Genomic DNA, 23,233 nt, shown 5'->3' on the forward strand with positions numbered 1-23,233 from the left:
TATTTTTAAAAATGAAGCTAAATCTGGGACATTATTTTAGCTAAAAGCTAAGTATTGTGCAGTGTTTTTTTTCTTTCTCGTACTTAGCTCTTTTGGGTTTCCTTGTTTTCTCATTTTTGTTTTTTTATTTGCTTGTCTTTCAAAGAAAAGTAAATCATGATCAAAAACAAAAATATTGATGTATTACTCTAATAATCTATTTATTGATTAATTTATTTATTGTAGAAAAATTTTTTAGGTCAACTTTAAAATATTCCCTTGGATATACTTTTTTGCCATTTGGGACTTCCATATAAATGTCCTTTTTTTAATTTTTTCACTTTAATATAAGTATACACCACTAAACTGTAGAATGAGCTGTTTATACTTCCTACAAAACAGTACTTTAATGGAGATTAGATGTGATTAGGTGTAAACATTTCAATAATAATAGTTGTTTTGCCCGACTAAATAAAGCAACACCGGTGTTTAAACCTTAACATAAACCTGTTTATGCAAACGGTTTCCTATTAGCTGAAAAACACCACCGAGATTAGTTAATAGAAGCCACAAATAAACATCGTAGTGTACTGTATACTTCAGTCAGAGTGATCTATGGGTGCTATGGTGCTAATTAGGCATTGCTAACGTAGACAATAGACCATTAAAGCACAAATAGGCAGGACAGGCCCATTGTTTCATTAGCAGAACTCTCTCCGAAGGTAATTACACTCATTTGGAATGAACTAAAATAGCTTCATGGTAGCCCAGATTATCACCGAAAGCCTCTTGATAGACTTCGCTCTTTCCTAAAATCCGCCAAAGCTTTAAAGTGTTAATTTTCTTTTCCCTACACAGGAACACACATCGCCTGAATGTGATGAGTTATTACCAGCAATGATCACAGGCGATTTTGAATTTTTGTTTAAAGAGAGGAGCACAGCGTCTCCACTTGAATTTGGCCCTAATTGTTTTGTTTCAGTCTATTAATCTTAAAAAGTGACACAGAAGAAAGGATTTCTCTCCCGTGATGAATGGTGGGACATTCCAATTCCCACTTAATAGCAATTAATTTTCTGATACCCGCACAAGTTTGGCTAGTTTTAATTAGTTTGTTTGGAGGAACAGTGGGGGGATGTTCACCCCCGGATTTCCATGAAAGCGGTGTGTGTCTGACTAAATACGTTCCCATCAAAGGGAGCGGGGTGAGGCTGTCTGACCTCCCTAAGATTCGATGTGCCTTTAATTTCCTATTTACACTTTAAAATAACTCATTAGCATAAGTCCTTTGCGTACAGTCCTGAGCCAGACACATTAAGACAATGGCTCATTTAAATGATGTCAAAGTAAAGTTGCAGAAGTTGAGGTGTAGCTGGAGGTATATAGATATATATAGAATAGAAAATGGGAGCACCGTGGTGGTGCACTTTTAAGGGTTGAATTCCCGCAGGGGCCACCCACAGTTTGCTGAGAATGTAAGCGCTCATAAGACAAAAAGGTGGAAAAGATGGATGTGGTTAGCGTCTTTCATCACATACGGATGCTCAAAGTACTTTATTAAATGCTCAATAAAGTATAATTTATAATTAAACCACATTTCTGTTTTACCTAAATAGGCATAATGGTGTGGAAAACTCCACACCCAGAAATCCAAGGCAACAGTGCAACCAACTGAACGGCTTCAGCATTTAATAATTATACTACATTTATTTCCTAGGTGAAAAAAAAAACACTTAAAGAAATCCAATTTTTGTTTTTCACAAAATCACTGACGGAACTATTATTAGCATGACTACCAATCCCTATTCCAATTTAATGTATCTGAAGTATTTCTTTATAATTTTTACATTAAAAGTTAAAGTTTCAGTTTAATTTCTCAAAGCCGCTCTTCAAAAATGGAAAGACAAGAGATCTTGTGGAGTAAGGCAGATGAGTGTTGATCTCATGGAAATGGCATTAGTTCTGATTTGTTCTTGTTGCACTAGGACCCTCGTAAGAGTAATAATAATAATTTTTGAAAAACTCTAGACTTTCCCGAAAATCTGAACATAGGTCTTCATGAGGTCTCTTAAAAAGTCTGTTTCTCCAAAACATGAGGAAAAATAAACAAAGAAATGTCCAGAGAGCCTTTCTTCTGTTTGCTCAAACCTTGTAAGTTGTTCTAGGGGAGGAACAGCAGAGATGCCTGTAAGTGTGGTCCAATTGATTTTGTAATAAAACTCTGCTGCTGCAATAAAAATGAATTTATTTTCAGGTGTTTTACTGATCTTTACCAAAGAAACTAAAGACTGAGGCTGATGTAAGTTTTCTGTTTTGCTTTAAATGTTTTCCTTAACCTCAGGAAGATTTCTACACTGACCAGTGTAGTGTAGTGTGCTGTATTTCATCTGCAAATCAGAATAAATAAAAAATACTCTTTTTTTATCTTTAGGGAATAAAATTTACTCACTCTCCATCGCCTGCAGGTACTCCATGTGCAGGGCGGTGGCGCTGCTCGCGCTGCCGGTGGACGCCACAGACGGGAGAAGGTCTGTGGCGTACGGGCTGCGGTGGCCCGCCAGCAGAGCCATCTGGTGGTAGTAATCAGCTGTGGTCAGACCGGCGTGAGGCGCTGCAGCGGGACAAAAAGGAAGTTCATGTCAGCAAAAGAGGAAAAACTGAACATTTAGAAGGAAGCTGGCGAGAGAGCAGGAAACAGCGGCTTTAATTTATTAGGCTGTGAGGGAAAGCCGACAGCAAGAGCACCTGTGCTGCATTAGAAAACTTGCACTCATTTACTTTAGATGATAATCAGCTCAGCAGAACAGTAATGAGCACATTAGCAAACCCCATCATCTTAACCAAAACAGCTGCACAGGGAGCGTCACCTGAAGACTGGAGTCTCACTGGGGATTCCTGCTGGCTCCCAGATCACAGCGAGTGTGTTACCGTGGAACAGCATAACTGATCATGGAGCAATACGACCCATAAATAGCTGTTTGTTTTTGGTGTTCTCTATTCACCTCTTACAATGTTGTACACAAGTGTTGAAGGCTTGAGCTTTTTCACATTTTATTTCACAATACTTCAAGGTATTTTATTGGGATTTTATGTGACAGACCAACACAACTTAATAGTGTAACTGTTTACTTTGTATTCAACCCCGTGACTCATAGCATGACCTTTTGCTGCACTTGCAACTGCAAATCTTTTGAGGTCTGTCTCTACCGGCTTTGCACATCTATACACAAAGTCCATTGTCTTTTACAGAATGGAGAGGATATGATTTAGCTTTTTACTTTGACTGGGCCATTTTAACATGAATAAGCTTTAATCAAACCATTTCATTCTGTGTCTGTGCTGATGTTTATGGCCGCTGCTTTGCCCCAGTGTCAAATCGATTTCTTCCAGAAACACCCTGTGTTCAGCTGCACACATCGTCCCTGCTGAAGGAAGGCGTTCCCACACAATGATGCTGCCACCAGCATGTGTAGTTTGTTCTTCTACTAGCTGTGTTCCCTACAAAGCTTCATGCTAAAAATAAGGAGGCTTTCTTCCTCAATTTCTACCAAAGGCAGATTTTTAAAGTGCGTATCGAACCGCTGACATGAACTTCCGGACAACTCTGCTCCTTCCTGAGTTGTGGATAATGCTCCCTGTTCTGGCTTGTCGGTTTATAAGGAATCTTTCCATTTCCAGATAATGTGTTAAACAGAGCTCTGTAAGATGTGCAAAGTTTCTAGTGTTGTTTTAAAACTTGTTTTAAACTTCACCTCAGCTTGCTCTCTGACCTGTCTGCCATGTTCCCTGATCTCCATGATGCTGGTTGTTCACTAACATTCTCTAACAAACCTCAAAGGGACTTGATCTATGATTTAGGTGACTTCTGAGGGCAATTGTTTGCACTTTATTTAAGGGTGTCAGGGTAAAAGAGGGGCTGAATAGAAATGTGGATTTTCATCTCTAATAAAAAAGAAACTTGAAAATCTCCATTTATTTTCCATTCTCTTCCATAATGAGGTAGACTGATATTCTTTGCATCTTTTACTGAAAGTTAATTTAATGCATATGGCCATGAAATTTATTTTTGAAATCATTGAGAAAGGGGCAGGTTATACAATATGCTTCGTCTTCATGCTCTCTTCCCACTTGTGTACAGTAAGTAATGTAATGATTTAGTGATTACATTCACTAAATCGAGTGAATAAACTCACTGATTGGTTGAGCTGTGTGGCTCCAAACCCAATAAGATCCACTGCAGTTGGGAAGGGTGTGAATATTTCTGTGTGTGTGTGTGTGGTGAGAGAACGTGGGCCAGTGCATCTTTTGGCAAACATGCTGCCTGTGTGGCGCATGCATCAGCGCTGCAGTCTGCAGATATGCAACCTGCTCCTCAACTCTGCTCCGTCGCAAAACAAAAGGGGCCTAAATCTTCTCAGATGGATCTGAGCGCACAAAAAGACACAGAAACCATCCTGCCTCCACTTCGTTTTCTCTCTCCGAGTGCTCCTTCTTTCCAAGTCGCTCCCTCAGTCAGAGTCCTTGAACTGGAGCCTAAAAATAAACATCTGGCAGAGGGCTTCTATATGCAAATATTGTAAGAAAGAGGGAGAGGAGAGAAAGACTAACAGTGTGGTTTTGGATTAAGATATGGAATCGGTTCAGACCGCTGAAGCTCCTTTTCCCCCCCAATTTGAGAAATCAAGAGGAAAATAAATAAAGAAACACTGTGTGAGGAGATTTCTTCTTAAATCTGGTCCGCATGCCTGCAGTATGCCTCCACGATTGGCTGAATGAAAGGAAGGAGGAAGAAAAAAAAAATTGTAAATTAATTCGATCTGGCTTTTATGTCTCCAGCAGAAGGGGGAGTTTCTTAATTGTCACCAGTGTTCCGCCTCGGCTTTGCTTTCGCATTCAGCCGTAATGTGTCCCATTCAGGATCGGTGCGCGGAAAAGAGCTTTGTGAAATTTTCTAAATCAGAAATGTTGGCATCCGAGTGCCATCCCGGGGGCAAAAGGAGTGTGGGGTGGGGGGGATGTGGAGAAGGCAGAGACTCGCCTCAGGACTCGGCGAGCTGAGCCACCGGGCGCTCCTTCGGCACAACAATAGGATCAGGGGCAAGCCTATTTCTGAACCGTTTGTCGTGGAGAATATATAACGTTAAAAACGTGTGAAAGCAAATGTGTGGCAGAAGGAGGGTGGCACTAAATCCCACCCACTTTTAAATCTCCATTAGATTCTGTTAATTAATTCATCATTATTCAAATGTACTTTTTGCTGGGGGAAGAAAAAAAAATCTTTGCATATTGAAGAAGGAGGCTCCCTGTAAGCGCAGTGATATACTAACAACACAAAAGCTGATGGGTTAATTAATCACCGAATTGATTAAAGGAGTAATTAGGTGCCTCATTCAGCATTCACAGCATTATGAATTAAACAGGGGATCATGTGGTAGGTTGGAGGAACTATTTTGATTTAAAGCAATCTGAGCCTGGCGCACATTACGTTATGGTAATGGAAAACCTGGAGGGCAGAGAGTCGGAGCCGTTTTCAAGCGCAGGAGAGGGGTTGAGTGAAGCAGACACTTCAACCCTCACTTAGAGGCTATCAGGTCTGCGCGAGATTAAGGGAAGTGTGCAGATGTAAAGGAAATAACCCCACTATCTGCCAATTCACACATACATCCAAACATCAGACAGGTAGCTGAAGAGGCAGTTTGTGACTCATGTGCCAAAATCTTGATGGCTGAGGATGTAAAGAGCGAATAATGGGTCATTTTGGGGATTTGAAGATCTAAAAGCCGAATGTAGATGGGGATCTTTTTAGCGAGAGTTCAAGGAATTTGAAGGAGATAGGCCTTGACCGTAACTGTATTTTACAAAAAAATGCCTACAGGAAACCATTTTATAAAGTGTCATAACTTTACATATTCATGAGAACATGTTGTGCAGTTAGAATCTCCTGAAACTCTTCTGAAACTCTGCTCAGACTTTGGGATGTAACAACCTTGCTTCAAAATAGATTAAACCCAATTTCTCTCTCAAAATTCTGCACACAAACCTCCATAATGACAATGTGGAAAAGCTGCTGTTCGCTTGCAAGTATATTAAAAAGAAGAAATTAAATGTACCTAATTATTCATTTACGTTGCTCAATATTTTTTTGATGCACATTTGGCAGCACTTACACCCTCAAGTCTTCTTGAATATGATACTTTGAGCTTGATACCCAAATTTCTGGACTGTTTCAACCATTATTCTTTGCTGAATCTTCCAAGATCCAGTGTTTGAATGGGAAAAGTTGGTGCACAGCCGTTTTCACATCTCTCCTGAGAAGTTCAATGGGATTCAACCCTGAGGTCTGGCTGGGGTGCTCAAAGTTGTCCTGATCTTTGATATCTTGGTTGAATATTAGGGGTCATTGTTCTGGTAAAAGATGAACTATCCCCCCAGTTGTAGGTCATTTTCTTAATAAAAGGCTGTCATGAGCTTTTTATGAAGGAGTGGCTTCCATATAGCCACTAACATATATGCCTGATGGGTGGATTGCTGGAAAGATTGTTGTTCTTCTGGAAGGTTCTTTTCTTTCTCTCTGGGCTCGACTCCTTTGGTCACCTCCAGGACTAACACCATTCTTGTTTGGATTAGACAACCAACCAGTTTTATGAGGAGTCCTGTTGGTTCTTCCATTTACATACAATGACGGCCCCGGTGTCATTGGGACATAAAAAGCAGCAGAAATCTTTTATGGTGAGTACCCTGTCTTCAGACAGTTCTTTTGATTTCATGTTTAGTCTGACCTTAAATAAAAAGATGAACGCTCTTCTGAATTCCTGAATTGAATTGCATGGGATTCGAATCCAGTCCAATCGAGTGGATCAACTTTGAGATGATTGGTGGAAACAGAAGGGACATTAATTTTGATTTTTTTAGTTCTTTATCTTTAAGATATTTGCAGATTTAAAAAAAATCACATTACTGGGTGTTGTATGTAGAGTTTTAAGGAGAATAATTACTTTAACTTAATTTGAAATAAAAGATAACAAAGAACATGTTCATGGAAAGTGATTTGCTTTGAATGTTTTCCAAATGCATTTCATATAGTTTCAATGGCCTCACCAACTGAATTTGCAAAATGAATGCACAAAATCTTCTAAGGAGGACATTTTTCTATCAGATTTTCTAATTTAATTTTGCAAACCAGATCAAATTCAATACTTTCCAATATTTTTGTTTAAAAACTGGGTACAAACCTGTAGATCATTAAAATATGTTCTCCAGATTGTTCTGTTTACCTTTTCTAGCATGTTGTTATTTGCGTTTGTGATGATCCAAGTCTGACCTGCAAGCACAACTTTTTTTTTTTACAAAAATCTTTAGTGTTTCAAAATGCATTTGGTGCATTTGTTTATGAAACCAGAACACCTGAAGATCCCTCCTTCCTCCTCAGTGTAACTGTATGTGACTCCGCCGCTCACTGCTGCGTCCTCCTGAGGTCTGAGGTCTCCGACACGTCTCACAGATCAAAAGGATTAGCCTCCCTCTCCGACAGGAGCCCCCCCACCCATTCGGAACATGCTACACTCATAATGCTCCGACCCGCCAGCTAACTGACTCAGATAACGTCTCCCGGACCCCTGGGTCTTAATAGAGACGGATCTAGTTGCCTCTCACCTGACCCCCTCTGATCCCAAACCGGAATCAAACCGATACAGAGAGATGAAATTCCCCCTAATAGCAACTGATCAATTCCAACAATTATTTTTAAAGGCCTACTGAGGCCGAGTCGGATCGTTCGTACTCTTGCTGGGGTTTGTGTGTGCGCGCGTGGGGGTGTGTGCGTCTTGAGCGGGTGTGTGTCGGTTTATGTTTCACTTTACTCACCATCTGCCGGGCTGAGGCCCCGCGCGGCTGGTACGACGGAGATGGAGGGGCTGCTGTGGAGGGAGCGGATGTAGTCCATGTACGGGCTGATGTAAGGGTGAGGAGGGTGGAAGGGCGACTCCGCCCCCATGGACGGGTTCCGCTGGGGGGAGATCCGAATGAGGGAGATGTCGGAGAAAGCCGGCGTGGTCGCTATCGATGGAGTCCTGCTGAGACACACACAAAAGGAGAACGTGGGAGGAGAATGGCAGGAGTTCTTCAACTCAGAATAAAAATAAACAATATGTCCACCTGAAATGAGACGAAACTTACTTACAAGTTACTTTTTAGCAAGATATGTAAGCTTGTTAATAACGCCTTCATTTTGATGAAAAAGTACTGGTTCCACTGGCAGATTATTTCACTTTTAACATGGGAAAAATGTCCTATTAAAAGTGAAATAATTTGCTTTTTCATCAAAAATTTAAAAATACAGTCTTTACTTAAATTAAGCTTCTATATCTTGCTGAAAAGTAACTTATATCTTAGTTTTGTCTTCTTTCAAGTGTGCTAAGATATTTCCACTAGAAACTAGACCAAGCATACTTGGTAAGATTGTGTGTTTTTGCAGTATTAAATTTGATTATGAAGTTGCTGTGTCGTGGCCTTTTGCAGGGCATTTCATACTTAAAAAATCTGGAAAAACTCAGCACCAGGTTGTGGCATCACAAATAAAATGATCACTTTAAAACTGCATGATTTGTTTTGGAACATCTAAAAGTAGAAAAAAAAACAGAACAAATTTTTTAAGAGGGCAGATGGGGTGGACTTACAGTGGTGGGGCAAGACAAATAGATGGTAAAACTATCTCTCTCCTTCCCACTGCAAGGCAGGAGAGAATGCAGCATTCCAACTGCTTCCTACGCAGACATTTCCTCAGATCAAAGGCAGCTTTCACCACTGCGTCTTAATCAGAGGGGAAGCGTTAGACCGAGCTCACCGCTGGCCAGAGCAAGACAAGCAAAGCTACACCACAATTCTCCATAGCTCAGATCGCTTGCAGTTGAAACCAAACAACGAACTGCATGAGATGGATCCAAAATCCTCGTTTTTTTTTTTTTTTTTTTAAATGGAGAAAAAAAATAACAGCAATGTCAGGCTTTTCTTTGGTTTTTTTTCTGAAGGAAATGTGAAGCGAAGTTGAGAAAAATTGAGAAAACTTCTCAAGAGCCAAGTTTAGCAAGAACTAATTTGTCTCCCTCCTTATAATTGGTTAGGAGGGCCTGGAAATGCAGTAATGATGGCCTTCACCACAAAGGCCTTCCCTGGAGGATCCGCAGAAATCCACATATCAGCCAGACATTAACAGGCTAAAAGATTAGACTGAATTAGCCCCTCAGCTTCTCTGTGGCTCCCCCGGTGGACCGGTCTACTGCGACAAAGGACCCCAGGAGAAGGAGAGGCTGGCTGAAAGATGAAGGCAGGGAGGGGGAGAGGAACAGTGCGGGTTTAAGAGGAGAGAGGAGGAGGAGATGGAGAAGAGAATGAGACCTGGCCTCTCGGTTTGTCTCAGAGTGACCTTGAGCTAGGCCGGGGGGAGCGGAACAGCCTAATTACAACCTCCGCCCTGTCCCCTGATTCCCCACCAGCCCCTTTGTCCCTCCACTCCACAGCCCCTCCTAATGAAAGAGCTCAGGCCAGGGTCAATAATGAGCGACCGAGGAGTGGAAACGGCGCACAGACGCACGCAGGACACATGTGAGCACAAACCTCCAGAACATCCTCCAGGAGATGTTCTGTAATTAGCCACAAAAAGGTGCTGCAATGGGACGATTTATAAAGCTTTCACTTTGCTCAGGTGTGCGACATCGTGCCTCGTGATGCTGATGTAATCTATGATGGGAAATCAGCGAAACCCTCAGAAAGGCATCCGAACCTTTTAACGTGACCGCCCGTTTGTTTTCCACATTCCAGTTCGCATTTTTTCGCACGGTAGCAGATGAGTAATTTCTTAATTCCTCCGCCCTGCTACCGGGCCACGGCGAGGCCATCTTCAAAACAGAAAGAAAAAAAAAACAGTGACGGTGCATGAAAGAGATGCGTTTACGATAAGCAAGCCATCAGCCCGCACGCCACCATTTACATGGCTCATTTACAGAGAACACGACACAGCTGCAGCTGACATTCACTTTGTTGTCAGGTAGGTGAGCAAATATCTCACACGTACACAGTAAAACTCCTTCAGCAGCATTTGTAGATGAAAGCAAACATGAAAAACCATCTTTGTCACCAACAAAAAAATTGGTCCACCAATTTGGGAAATGACTAAAATCTTAATTTAATATGGCTTACAACTAATGGAAACCCAAAATACAACTTCTCCGAAACCTAAAAAAAAAAGATTTGTAAGACTTTTAAGTCCTACAGTCAACAAGGTATGCCACAAAAGGTCATTACTATAGTAGCTGGCAGTTCGCAGAAAACTATATACAAGGATATTGATGGAAAGTTGTGTGGAAGGAAGAAACTGTGTACAAAAAAGGTGCATAAGCAACTGGAAAAACTAAAAACCCCTATTGAAGATTATTGAGGATTGTGAAGTAAAACCCACTGAAGAGCTTAGGAGACATTTTTACTGTGGCTGTAGTCAGAGAGCAGCTGCTACACAGAGATACTTCCTGGACTGACACATTATTGGTCAAGCTCAGTCTCATCTAAGTTTAGGAGAAAAACTGGACTGTTGCTCAGTGGTCTGAAGCTCTCTTTTCATATGAAAGCAAAGTCTGCATTTTGTTTGGAAATAATGGTCCTGGAATCTGGAGGAGTAATGGAGAGGTACATAATCCATATGCTTTAAGTCCAGTGTGAAGTTTTTATTTTCAAGCATCATTTGGCTCTTTTCCACACAGCCATAGGTACCAGAATCTGATGTAATGATAATTTTGTTTGTTACACTTTTTCCTTTCACTCAACTTTCCATTGTGCTATACTTGGATTTAACACTCTGACCAGCTTTTTCAGCAAAGACATCGGTGTTTACCATAATGGTAAAGGCTAATAATATGGTTTTAACATATCTGCAATCGTAATATTTTTTTGGTTGGTCTTGTGTAATATTCTCAGTTTCATTTGTGGTAAGCCATAACCACCAGCATTTAGCAGAAATAAACACCTTAAGTATATAAATTTTTATAGAATAGAACAGAACAGAAAGTTATAGAAAAATAAATAGAAACCTGAAAGTCTGAATCAAATTATATAAATTAACTTTTTGATACATTTCTAGTTTATTGAGATGCACTTACAATTTACGTTTTTATATCTATATATCTATATATCTATAAATATATCAAATTAGATATGAAAAAGCTCACTGAGTCTGTTAAAAGGTGAAAAGGCCAAAACGTGGTTTGAAGGGAGGGGAGGACAGTTCACTTGGAGCATGAACAGAAGTCAGCGGGAGCATGTGAAGATGTGAACTATGTGTTGGGGAGGGGAGGGTAGAAGAGGAAGACTTACAGCAGCGCGGGAACTGGACAAGGAGAGGAGAACAAAGATGTCTCAGGGGGTACAGAGCCAGGTGTGAGGGGATTTCAGGAGGACAGCTACGAGATGGATAGCTCAGAGGAGCGTGAGCTATCCAAGACGGCGGCCTGATGCTGAGGTTTTCAGCTCCTCTCTGCTGAGCCGCGATCATCTTAGCATCTGCCAGCGTGCATTAATCTACGTGACAAATGGAAAGGAATCTGACAAAGAGCCATGTGTGTGTGGGTGTGTAGGAATGCTAGTCGGGTGTTTGTGAGTGTGTGCCTGAGAAATAGAGTGTTAGATACACCTGATTTGAGATTTACATCAAAGTTGCACCTCAGGCTCCTTCTTCCCAGAGAGAAAACTCTACTTCACATGTTCCTTCTTCTCCTCATACTGTTGCTTTACAATTCCTATTAACGCACACAGAGCACATCCGGCAAACATGGCACAGAGACAGCCTGAGCTTTTGCACATATGGAAGCCATTTCCTTTCACGTGGCCTCGATTATACCAGCCAGCGCCTCTTTTAAGGCAGTACATGTTTGCACTGGGCGGCCTGCGGGTTTTAAACTGTCGTCTAATTTCACCAGATGAAAATACACTTGTAAGCGTGCATGTGCGCCAAAATGACTTCGAGGTTTTACGGAGCACTGCGTGTTCGCACAGGCAGGCCTTGACTCTTAGTTTGGAACGAGGCTGTATCAACACTATTAATTTTTGGGTAGAGAAAACTGCAAAAACAACACAGTTGCGGGAAACGCTGGTGACTACGCTCAAGCAAAGAAGGTATCATTGTGGTGCGGCAGTTAGACCTGGTGGTATGGGCACAGCGGTTGGCTAAAATAAGAGCCGAGCGTTGCCAAATGCTTGCAGTTCAAGTTAGAAATAGATAAATAGAAAATACAACAGAAATGTCCCTTATGAGGACTTTGGAGTTCAGGCTCTATGAGGCAACAACTGCTGCAATGGAGAAGAGGAAAAATAAAAGTCAACATTTAAAACCAAACAATTGCAGGATCTTCTAGGATATTCTTTAAAAAAAAAAACACATACCCTGTCCTTAGCAGGACGGTATATAAGTGTGTATAATTGCCAAAATCCTGCTTATCTCACCAATTTGAGATCATATGTAGTACCACAAGTTTTCCTAAAGGTTTGAATGAACTATTTGGAACATGCACACGCTCACACCTGTGGCCACAAGGGGCTGATTGATGTGAGAACTGTTGTTTTTTTTCTCTGTCAGGTCGTCTCCTGACTGAGGCTGACAGCATTGCACATCCACTTCCCCCTCCAGGCTCACCTCAGCCTCACTACCTCACAGATACCCGCACCCCCACATACACTCGCAAACCTCCAAACCCACCCAGCCGAACAGCGGCACAATGCTGCCGCGACCGCTCTGAAAGCCTAAACCAGAGAGGAGGAAAAAAAAAAAGAGAGAGAAGGGCTCCTGACAGCGGAAACAGAAGCACTTTAAAGCTCCAAACCCTTTCACTCAGATCAAAGGGCCAAAGGAACAGAGCCAGCTGAGACCCAAGAAGAGAGGAGAGGGAGACGAGACAAGGGGAGAAAGAAGACAGACACAGTAGAGACTGGGAGACACAAACAGGTAGAATGAGTTCTTGATGATTCAGTGGGAAAGTCTTCATTAAGTTCCACTTTTAACGAACATTTCACATATTTTGTGCTGCTTAAACGGAAGTCATGGATATATTCTAAAAAGGAGTGTTTATACCAAACATTGAGCTCAACCATTACACAAGATGTGCTTGAGTGAAGTTCTTAAAAGGTGCTTATACAGTAGATCTTATATTTAACTCACCTTATTCTAGTCCTCAATTTTTACATTTCTCATCTTAAACATATCTGAATAAAATTCTCAGGTCATTAGCAGAAATCTGTGAAACATGGCTGAAAACTGAGGAGGTACCTCAGCCATTTGATCAGGTGCTTTCGAGCAGGGACACATCCCCAAAATTTGTAAGACATTGGCCCTCTAGGACTCGAGTTTGACACCTCTGCTCTAAACGTCTTCATTATCAGATCCAGCTTGGATGCAGAATTTGCAGTGGATCCCTTTAACAGCAGGTCAGTTCAGCCTTCGACTTGAAATAATGTTTTGTTTGTGAAATAGCTCTCATTGATGGTTTGGATCAACCATCAAAAATGTAGTATATGTTTGTACAATTGAAAGTAAAATGTAAATATAACTGATATCAACTCAACCATGAATTTGACCATCTTGACCCCCTAATTGAAACTTTACAAAACAACTGTCATTGACAAAAGAAAAAGTCAAAAAAAGAGAGCATGGTCTCTAAAATTTAGGTTTAGTTTTATAATTTAAGACAAATCTTCCGATTTTCATGGTCCCCAGTTGGATACATGGGAAAAACCAGATGTGGCCTGCAAACTGTAAAATGTCCATGTCTGGCGGAGCATGATAGACAGAGTGGAGCTGCAACAGCACAAGTCTTTACCATGTGGTCGTCTACTGGAAGTCCAATGTGGTGTTGCAGAAGTAAACATACACTCCCCATGTTGACAGTAATGGTACTTGTGGGCCTCCACATGTTGTCTCAGAGTACACACACCAGCTACCATACACTTAAGAAGTATTGCATAAAAAGTTATGAGTCATCAAGCACGTTTCAATTTCAGATGAAGATACATTGAGTAAAAACAAAAAACACTTTCAAGTGATTATTTCTTTTATTAAGGTGGACCCGACATATCCTGGGATTAGCCATTGCAACTTTCAGTTTAATATCACAAGTTACACCAAGGCCTGATTAAAACGAGTACAATCCAAATATCACTGAAGTCGTACGGGTCGAACAGCATAAAGTAGGAGGGAGAAAAAGAACAGGTTTATAAGAAAGATGTTATCCACAAATGGAGAAAACATGGAACACTGGCGAACCTTCTCAGGCACGGCTCTGATGACTTATTCAGGAGGTCACAAAAGAAAGCAGAACAGCGGAAGCACTGCAGACTTTGCCTCAGTAAAGATTGGTGTTCATTATTCAATAATAAGAAATGGCATCAATGGGAAACTTTGAAGGCCAAAACCACTGCTGGACAAAAGGAACACAAAGGTACGGTTCTGTAATTTTTCATACGACTGCTAGTTGTTCAGGTATGGCTTTCTTATTACTGCAAAACACAACAGTCTAATTAAAACCGAAGGTGTGTTTTTACAGCTCTGATGTTGGCTTATTAAATAAGAGATCATTTATCGAGTCCCAACAGAACATAATGTCCAGAAGCTGCTTTTGTTACTCGACAGGGCAAATTGTGAGCCTGGCAGGGTTTTGGTGAGGTTGCCAGGCATCAAGAGAAACTATGCCACCCCCCCTTGCCACCCCCATCAGAGCTGCAAGGTCTCTGTGTGACCTCTTGGCATCAAAGGCCTGGGTGGGTCCAGCTTCCTATTCATGGTCACATCGAGCAGGATTCCCTCTCGGTGGGATGCCTCTGGAGGCGTGCCAGACATTCCCATACAGCGTAGACACACAGAAGCGCTTCCCCCAGCGCTGCTTGCATGTTTCACTCACATCGTCTAAGAGGCAGCGGCGGCAGCAGCAGGTACACACATGCAGTCATCCACGCCCGGGCAAAGCACGTATCATTTCCACGCTCCTGGAGTGGTAATGTATTTATCAACAGGACTCAGAGAGTGTGACAGGTTTATGTCATAACAAACGGGTCCAGGTGTCAGAGCTTCTGTTTCTGTGCACAAACCTCATTGAGCAAGGGGTCACACACACGCGTGCACGCACACAACATGTGCTTCCTGGTTTAAATTAAGACCCCCTGTCTGCAAAGTTAGAGGATTATTCTTTATCGCACCACATCTTTTCAGTTCCTTTTTCTGAACGGAAAAAGTCGATGCCTTTTAATTCCCACACTCTGTTTTGAAAAGCCATTTTTCCACACCGCAATTAAATGTAATTTTCAGCCATTGAGATAAGAATGTCTACCGAAACGAATCAGCCGAGAAGGCAGCAGAGAAGAAAGAAAACTTGAAAGTGAAATTGCACAAAATGAGCGGGCCATTTTTCCTGTAATTTCAAGTGGGGCTGGAGTCAGAGAACAGACATGGGGCGAAAAAAACAAAACAAACAACAACACAGAAAGATTTGCCTGTTCTCGCTTTTAGTTTTCTCCCCATGCTTGATTCTGGTTTTCACCAACTAGCCGACAGCGCTGAATGGAATATTTTGCCTTTATCTATACTAGGCACATACAGGTGCATTTCAACTAATCTGAAAACTATTTTTTGTTCATTGCAGTAATCTAATTCCAAAAGTGAAGCACGGATATTAAAAAGTTTCTCTGAAAAGTAGAACAACACATAAGCCAGATTTTTTTAAAGCATTTTTAAGACTGTCACCCTCAACAAGGAAGTCACTGCTAAAAATGCTGCCACTTATGACTGTCCTGTCTCCAAGCATATGAATAGAAAGTTTAGTGGAAGGAAGACATGGGGTAGGAAGAGGTGCAGAAGCAAAGTCCTATTTGGAGGTGGACGTAAAGTTAGTTTTTAATTAAGAGCTCATCATCTGAAGAAGAGTTGAAAGGCACAGGGTCTGACAGTGGGTTTTACAGCACGTTTAATCATAATGATGTTTGACTGGTAAGTAAATTTGACCTTAACTGAAAGAAAATCTGTTGAATATTAAAACTCATGCAAAAGGAGCTCTGACCAAGTATTGAGTGAATATATGACATATAACACGACCTACTTTTTAGTACGTCAACATTTCTTGATTAAAATTCAGTTATTATTCGTCTTCTGTAATATTTAGATTTTCAGTGAAACTGTGTTTTTTTTAACCACACTTTTTCCTCCCACTTCATTTTTCAGTAATATATCTGAATACAGAAGCTTCTTTAATTTTGCCTTCTTGGTTCACCTGAAGTCCTTTCCAATGATTTTGTAGGCCACAACATGACATTCTTGTACACAATAAAATTTGTGACAAACGTAGTACTGTGATTTCATTGGTTGTAAACCAAATAGATCAAAGTGAAATACAAACCTTGTGTGTAATGAGTCAAGATGTTTTACATTTTTGGATTACATTTCTGGCTTAAATTTCAGGGATATTCTAATGGACTGATGCACCTGTTTGGGGTTGATTGCTTTTCTTTTCCAAGCAGCAAGGTAAGCACAGGTGGAATTAGCTCTCAGTGAGCGCTCTGAGTTCCTCCAGCATGCCTCAGGCTAAAGAGAAAACTAGAGGGGACTCCTGGGTGTTAGAGTGTTAAACTTCTGAAAGCAGGGAGGAAGCGCATCTATCTTTCTTTTTCTTCTCCAGCATTGTCTCGATGGCCCCGGTGCCTGCACACAAACATCCAACTGACGCCTGCAGCCAAACAGGGCTCGGGTTCCACACCTACTCAGCCTTCACAGCCCGTCAAGTCGGGTAATGAGTGCACATGTCCGTGCGTGAGGCGGCAACCTACAGGTGAGGGCGGATGAGTGTGGCCCCGGGGCCGAGAGAAGCCCCTTCATCCCTCCCTCCCCCCCTCCGTCCTCGATTCAGCGCATCACACTGGGCTGCAGAAATGAACAGCCGCACGGACGAACCCGAGCAAATCCCAAACAATGCGAGACAGCAGAGACACACAGCTGGGGATAGTTAATCCTTCAGACAGAGATCTGAGGTACAACAAGAGGGAAAAAAAAGAAAAGAAAGAAAGCAGGTCGGCTGAGACAACAGGAGCATCAGGTACAAGACAGAAATATGTGTTGCCTCCTCTGCACTGAGAAAATCTTCTATTCGGAGCCAAATCCATCACGTTCTCCTAACACATACTTCTTCTTGCAGAGGAGGGGATGGAGAGGAAATCTGGACGGAAGAAAGGCAAGCGCTGGTGGGAAAGTGAACAGACACAGCCTACTTTATTCTGGCCGTTTCATCCATCTTGTTGGGCTAATAAAACGTCAGGTGGAGTTCCTTGATATTTAATCATGAAGGGGTGCCTGAATGCGGGGTGGTGCAGCTTGATGAAGCTTTGGGAGGCTTAAACACAGAACTGCAGAAATTCTTTGGACAGACCCCAAAAGGAGGACATTTCAAAAAGCGGCTACTTTACAAGCTTACTGTATATGCTTCTGCTTACATTTCCATAATATTTCAGGTTTGTGTTTTCAAAGTTTTCGGATCTTTTTTGTTCATAAATAAAATACAATAAATACAAAAGTTTATTGTAAATTTAGAAGCAACGAAATGCAAAGAAATAAATGGATGGATGGATGGATGGATGGACGGACAGACGGACGGATGATATTTTCTACGCTTGTCTACATTTAGAAGACAATAAATGAAACTTTCCTGGTCTCCATAGCAACTCGATTTCGGCTCAGCTCATGACAGAGGCAACATGTCTTTCAGAGGAACCTTCCCAGTACGGTTCCATTAAATACACCAAACTTTCCGTCCTTATTTACCAAAGGTCACTTCCAGATTAAGGTCAAAGGCATGGCGGACATGCAACAGGAACCTCGCTGTATTCCCATGCAGCTGCATCCAACAACTCTACTTATACGAAACGCTCCCGCCGGACAATTGCAATGTAAAACCCTTCAACCTCTCAGAGAAAAGCCGGGTATCATGGGAGATGAACAAAGTGAGGGGGGTTCCTCTATGGCTCCTGCTTCAAACAACATCAGAAGAAGAAACTATTTTCTACCACGCCATCAGACGTAATGGATGCCACATGTGACGACTGACATAATGACAAGGATTGCTTTATGTGACATTTTTTTAATTTTGCGGGGAGAGAAGTCGTTTCTTCCCACACTGGCAGACCCGGAGCCCACACCAAAAAGCCTCCTATAACAAACATGTGGTGATATTTCACACTGTGTTCATTTACTTTCCCCTTCAATCATTTGTGGGAGAGTCCGAGCAAAGGAGTGATGTAGGAAAGGAAGGGTAGAAAGGGTGGAAAATGAGCAGAGTTGGAGTGGATTTATGACCCTGCTCCCGAGGTCTCGTTACTTGCTATAACTGCCCCCCAGAGTGGAATCGTAGGTTCTGGAGCCCAGAGAGTAATGGAAATTCCACTTTTCTGCACGGGTCCAGCAGGAACTCTGCAGAGCGCAGGTTGAGCCCAAAGAATAAAAACAGAACAAAAAGTAGCAAAAAGAAAAAGCAAACTTAAAATAGATTATTCTACATTACGCAAACATTTCAAAAATACTCCAAACTCCTCTTAGTGTGGAAATGTCAAACTTTTCTTTTTAACTTCTAAATAATTGCTTATGTGGTGACACATAATGTGGCGCGCTGTAGGAAAAAGCTATTTAGAAGCTCTTAAAACTGACAATGTGCCACACCCACCAAATATAAGACAGCTGTAAGCTCTGCTAGAGTAGAACGTCACTAAATTTAGATTTAGTACAAATTATTATTATTATGGACATTGACTTAATCACCCAGCATTTATGATTAATAAACTATAAAATTAATGTAGAGTATGTAATTTTATTTTACAATAAATCTTGTTGACATTTTGTGGAAATAATAATTTATTATTATACAATTGCAATATGAAACCTCCTTTGATCCCCTTGATGTGCAGTCGAGTATTTTTTAAGTATTATTTAGAGGATAATTCAAGTTTGAATTGGTAGTAACATTTATTAATTAATTAATATATTTTTTAATATAATGCTATTTTAATGCAGTAGCAAAGACTTAAGATGAAAACTGCAAATTGTGCCCAATAAATTATGATTAGGCTTTAAGTAAAAAATAAATAAGAAAAAGGAATAAAAATGCAAACAAAATATTATTTAATTATTTCATTCAACTGTTTTGCTTACCAGTGTTGAGCCCAATCTGTGACTGTTTTAACGCAAATTATGTATTTTACTGCAATGGCAGAAGCGTTTTCTTAAAAATGCTCAAATGTTTATGAAGAAAATTGCAATTTAAATCCTGTAAAACACAATCAGCTCATACATGTAGAAAAGTGTAAATTTATCTAAACGTTCAAGTTAAAAATGAAGGATTGCAAAGAAATGTAAGGATAAAACAAAATGTGTAATTTATGTATATTATGGATTGTTATTTAATTTCCGAGGAGTAACCCAGGTTGCTTTGCACATTTTATTTTGCTTTGGTGCTGCTTGAGAAACAGTTTTGCAAAGTGAAAACAGTCAGATAATCAGATTAATTAAGAGAGACATAAATTTAAATGAAAAACAAAAAAACTGGGAGAACTGCAAAGAGAAATTAAATGACAGGAGAAAGGTTAAATTAATGCAAACTAATTTTTACACATAATTTTGATGCAAATTCTGGGGAGAAGCAGTCATGTTCAAATAAGTTGCCATTTTTATTCTACTTTTTAATTTCCGGCAGTAACCCAGGTCCTAATGCAAATCTCCTGTATTTTAGTGCAGCAGGAGAAGCAGGTTTGAGATGGGAAAATAAAATGCAAATGCTGCACAGCTGATAAACAACAGCAAATTTAATACAAATGTAAATTTATTTTCAGTGTTTTAGTTAGAAATGAAAGATGCAGAATTGCTCAGAAAATTAAAAGATGGAAAGAAAGATTAAATTATTTCAGAACCGCCTTTTTTGTATTTGTGTGTATGCGTGTGCATGCACGGCTGCACACACACCCCCACACGCCCAGTCACACACACATTAACGCAGCGCTGTTGGCACCTGCCTGTTATCTCTCCCCTTCAGACCTGGTTTCTCCATTGTGCTCCTTGGGAGAGCTACAAATTGAGATCTCAAACATGAAGAGGGGGCAAATGACTCGTATAGAAAATCAAATCCGCTAATGTGTAACATGTGCAAATTTGCAGGGCCTGTATTAGAGATTAATGTGTTCTCCTTTTATCAAAAAATGTACCCTTTTCAAAGCTATTTTTCATCCACTTTCAATTTAAATTCAAAGAAGCAACGGTGGAAAAAAAATATATTTATTGAAAAAAATAATCGGCACAAATACTATTAATTCCAATGCATTTTGGAGATTCAAAACCATTTTAAAGGGATTAAAGAGAGGCACAAAAATGTAATAAGTGAAGGAGAAAATATAAGCACTCAGGAAGGCAGAAGCAGGCTTCAAAAATGGTTAATCCTAGTAGGTTTGAGTGGAGTTTTGGAACATGTCTTCACAGAACTCCACAGGTAATGACTCAACCCTAAAACCTTTACAGGCCTTGTCAAATTTCTGCTGCGCTGAACTCGATTTTTTTTATTTTTTACTCTCTTTCAACTTGCTGGATCCATCATCCTCAAAATACACAGGTGCCTTAAAATATCACAATCCTGGACACCCCCCCCCCCCCCCCCCCCACACACACACACACACAAAAAGACTACACTACCCATTTTAGGCTTCTGAAACCAGTGTATCACAAAAAATAGATATACTGTAACTTCAATCTGCCCACATTTCTGCTTAGCCATTTATCTCTTTTCTCTCTAAATCCTGAAATTGCCTCAGAAAAAAAATAATAAAAAAAGGAATCGGTGCACAACTTTTTTTCTTTTTTTTTTCTTGCTCCTGAGAAAATTGAAGAGGCTTTATGTCAAATACGGCTAAAGTCAGCCTCTCCATATCAAACAACGCAGCACGAAAATTACTGTGGCAATGATAAGGCTGCCAGATAGAAAGAGAGAAGAGAGAAGAGAGAGGGGAAGAAAGGAGGAGGGGGGGACTGAAAGGAAGTGACTCTACTCAATTATGCTGCAAAATTGGTATGACTGAATATTTTTCATTCAGGTGACCGATGGTATCAGTGAAACTGCAATGCAGATAAATAAAAAGGAGCCTTCTGTCAAGAATAAACACCATTAATCATGAAGCCTGCGACTGCGTGACCGCCTGTCCCCCTGACTTACTCCAAAGAGAGAGTATTAAAGAAAGGAAGGAAGGAGGGGAGCGCTGCACAGGGGTGACCCGTGAAGTCACACCGACTGGGTTCTGGACAGTTAGAAGAGGAAGATGAAAAAGCAGCCTTTCGTCTCTCCGGCCCCTGTGACAGCAGCCGTATCTAGGCAGAGATTATCAGATTTGATTAGGGAATAATCCATGATTCATGCTGTAATTTATGGCTTCACTTTTCTTCCCAATCTGGAACAGACAGTATTCACATATGAAATTACTGGAAAACACGCTGCAGAATCAGAAAAAAAAAATCTAAAATTACAAAAAGTCACCTTGAACATGCAACCACGAGCAGCCGTGGGATGAAAGTGCATCTCTCCTCCAGTGCAGCGAAAGCTCGTTTTCTGTTTATTGTTTCGCCGCTTGTGTGCGTGCCTCCGCGCGTTTGTGTGCGAGTGTCGCAACGCTCGGCCTCGTCCCATCTGGAAGGAGGTGTTGAGATAAGAATGTGGTCTTTATGCTAAGCAACACGCCGCTCCGTTATGCAGCAGATTGGGCCATGTGACAACAGTTTATGTAAATACTGAAGAAGACAGTAAGAGGGGAGGCATGTGAGGAGGAGATTCTCTGGGATGCAGACCAAAAATGAGGCTGAATTCAAAGGTTAAAGAGGTGATTCAAAGCATTACTGCCATGCTGCTGCTCTGTTACTGCAGTGATGATTATTTTTCTTTAACTTTAAGAGGAAGAAAAAGTTTCATTTAAAGGGGCAGTATTATGTCAAATAAACTTTTTGAGCATTATACCATGTTGTAATGTTATTCCTTTATCAAAAACATACCTGGAATGTTGTCTTGAGAAATCCTTTAGTCTGCTGTTGCAACCATTCAGCTGTACAAAACGCTTGGTTGGACCGAGTGCCGCAATTTTCAAGTTACTGAGATTCCACCTGACAGAGAAGTCCTCCCTCACAACTTCCCCACTCAGCTCCTTCAGACTAGCCAGGAGCAATTAGCAAACACCCCATGGAAGTGAGCATCTGCTGAGCTTGTTATACTAGCTACAAGCCTGGAAGTTTCTAACAGTTTTTGCATTGAAAAACACAGGTGGTAGGGGTTTAGACGCATCTAAAAAATGGACACTGACTTCAATTGAGTCCAATGAACGAAAGACGAAATGTTCAAATGACATTAACAATTATCTGAAGTTTCGAGGCCTTGAGTGTAATCAACCAGAGGTCAGTGCTTTTAGCTACCTGGATAAACATTGTGGACAGTGTCCAACATCCAGCGACATCCAAAGCGGTGAACTGGTTGCAAGGATGACCCCCATATTCAATCATTGAACACAAATAAGGATGGTTGACTTGGTGACCCCTAAATACCAACTTCTCTTTGCTGCTGTTCTCTGACAAAACTTTCTTTTCATTTTGCTCATGCTGGGAAGAAAAAATACAAGCCCTCGTCCTCGTCCAGCGTAGTGGCTAAATGAAATAGGACCCCTGTGTCACGTCATATTTTTACCTCAGGGGAAAAGAAATTCATTGATTGCTAATTAAAAGTTCTTAGAAACTCCGATCAATCTCAAAAGGGAGAGTATAAAAGAAGCTACATTCATTTTAGGAGGACTGTATGGGTAGCAGTAATTGTAACACTGCTAATTTAGCTGAAAACTATTTAGGAGAAATATTTTCCCCCACAAATGAGGGTTTTTAAACATTATACAATATATGTTTTTTGAAACATTTTTACACATCTTTATTTGAAAGCTCATTAAAAAACTGAGTATCGTAAGCAACAGCTTTAACTGCCTTAAACTCCTTCCAGGTTTATTGTCTTCTGAGCTGAATCTAACCCATAATTTGCAGCAGTTCTCCCGGTCGTACCTTAAGAGTGTGTTCCAGTCAGGCTAAGATGGCAGCTGAACAAACATGCTCCTGAATGGGCAAACTATACAACTGGGGAACAAAGAGACACACACTCAAAGCCCCAGTTTGTTTTCTGTAATG

The 23,233-nt window shown here is 40.8% G+C and overlaps 1 protein-coding gene across 4 annotated transcripts in view; it reads right to left on the bottom strand.

The window, feature by feature from the left end:
* gli3 (GLI family zinc finger 3) overlaps positions 1-23,233 on the bottom strand; it is a 122,302-nt gene that overhangs the window by 24,969 nt on the left and 74,100 nt on the right. For 3 of the 4 annotated variants that reach the window (XM_028005134.1, XM_028005131.1, XM_028005133.1), the window contains exons 5-6: positions 7,843-8,051; positions 2,429-2,590 (exon numbers count right to left, since the gene is read on the bottom strand). In XM_028005134.1, coding sequence (XP_027860935.1) covers positions 2,429-2,590; positions 7,843-8,051 — 371 coding nt within the window. The remainder of the gene's footprint in view (positions 1-2,428; positions 2,591-7,842; positions 8,052-23,233) is intronic. The other variant, XM_028005132.1, reaches the window with a different exon arrangement.

The sequence above is a fragment of the Xiphophorus couchianus genome, chromosome 21, assembly GCF_001444195.1.
Source record: "Xiphophorus couchianus chromosome 21, X_couchianus-1.0, whole genome shotgun sequence".
Classification (NCBI taxonomy): Eukaryota; Metazoa; Chordata; class Actinopteri; order Cyprinodontiformes; family Poeciliidae; genus Xiphophorus; species Xiphophorus couchianus.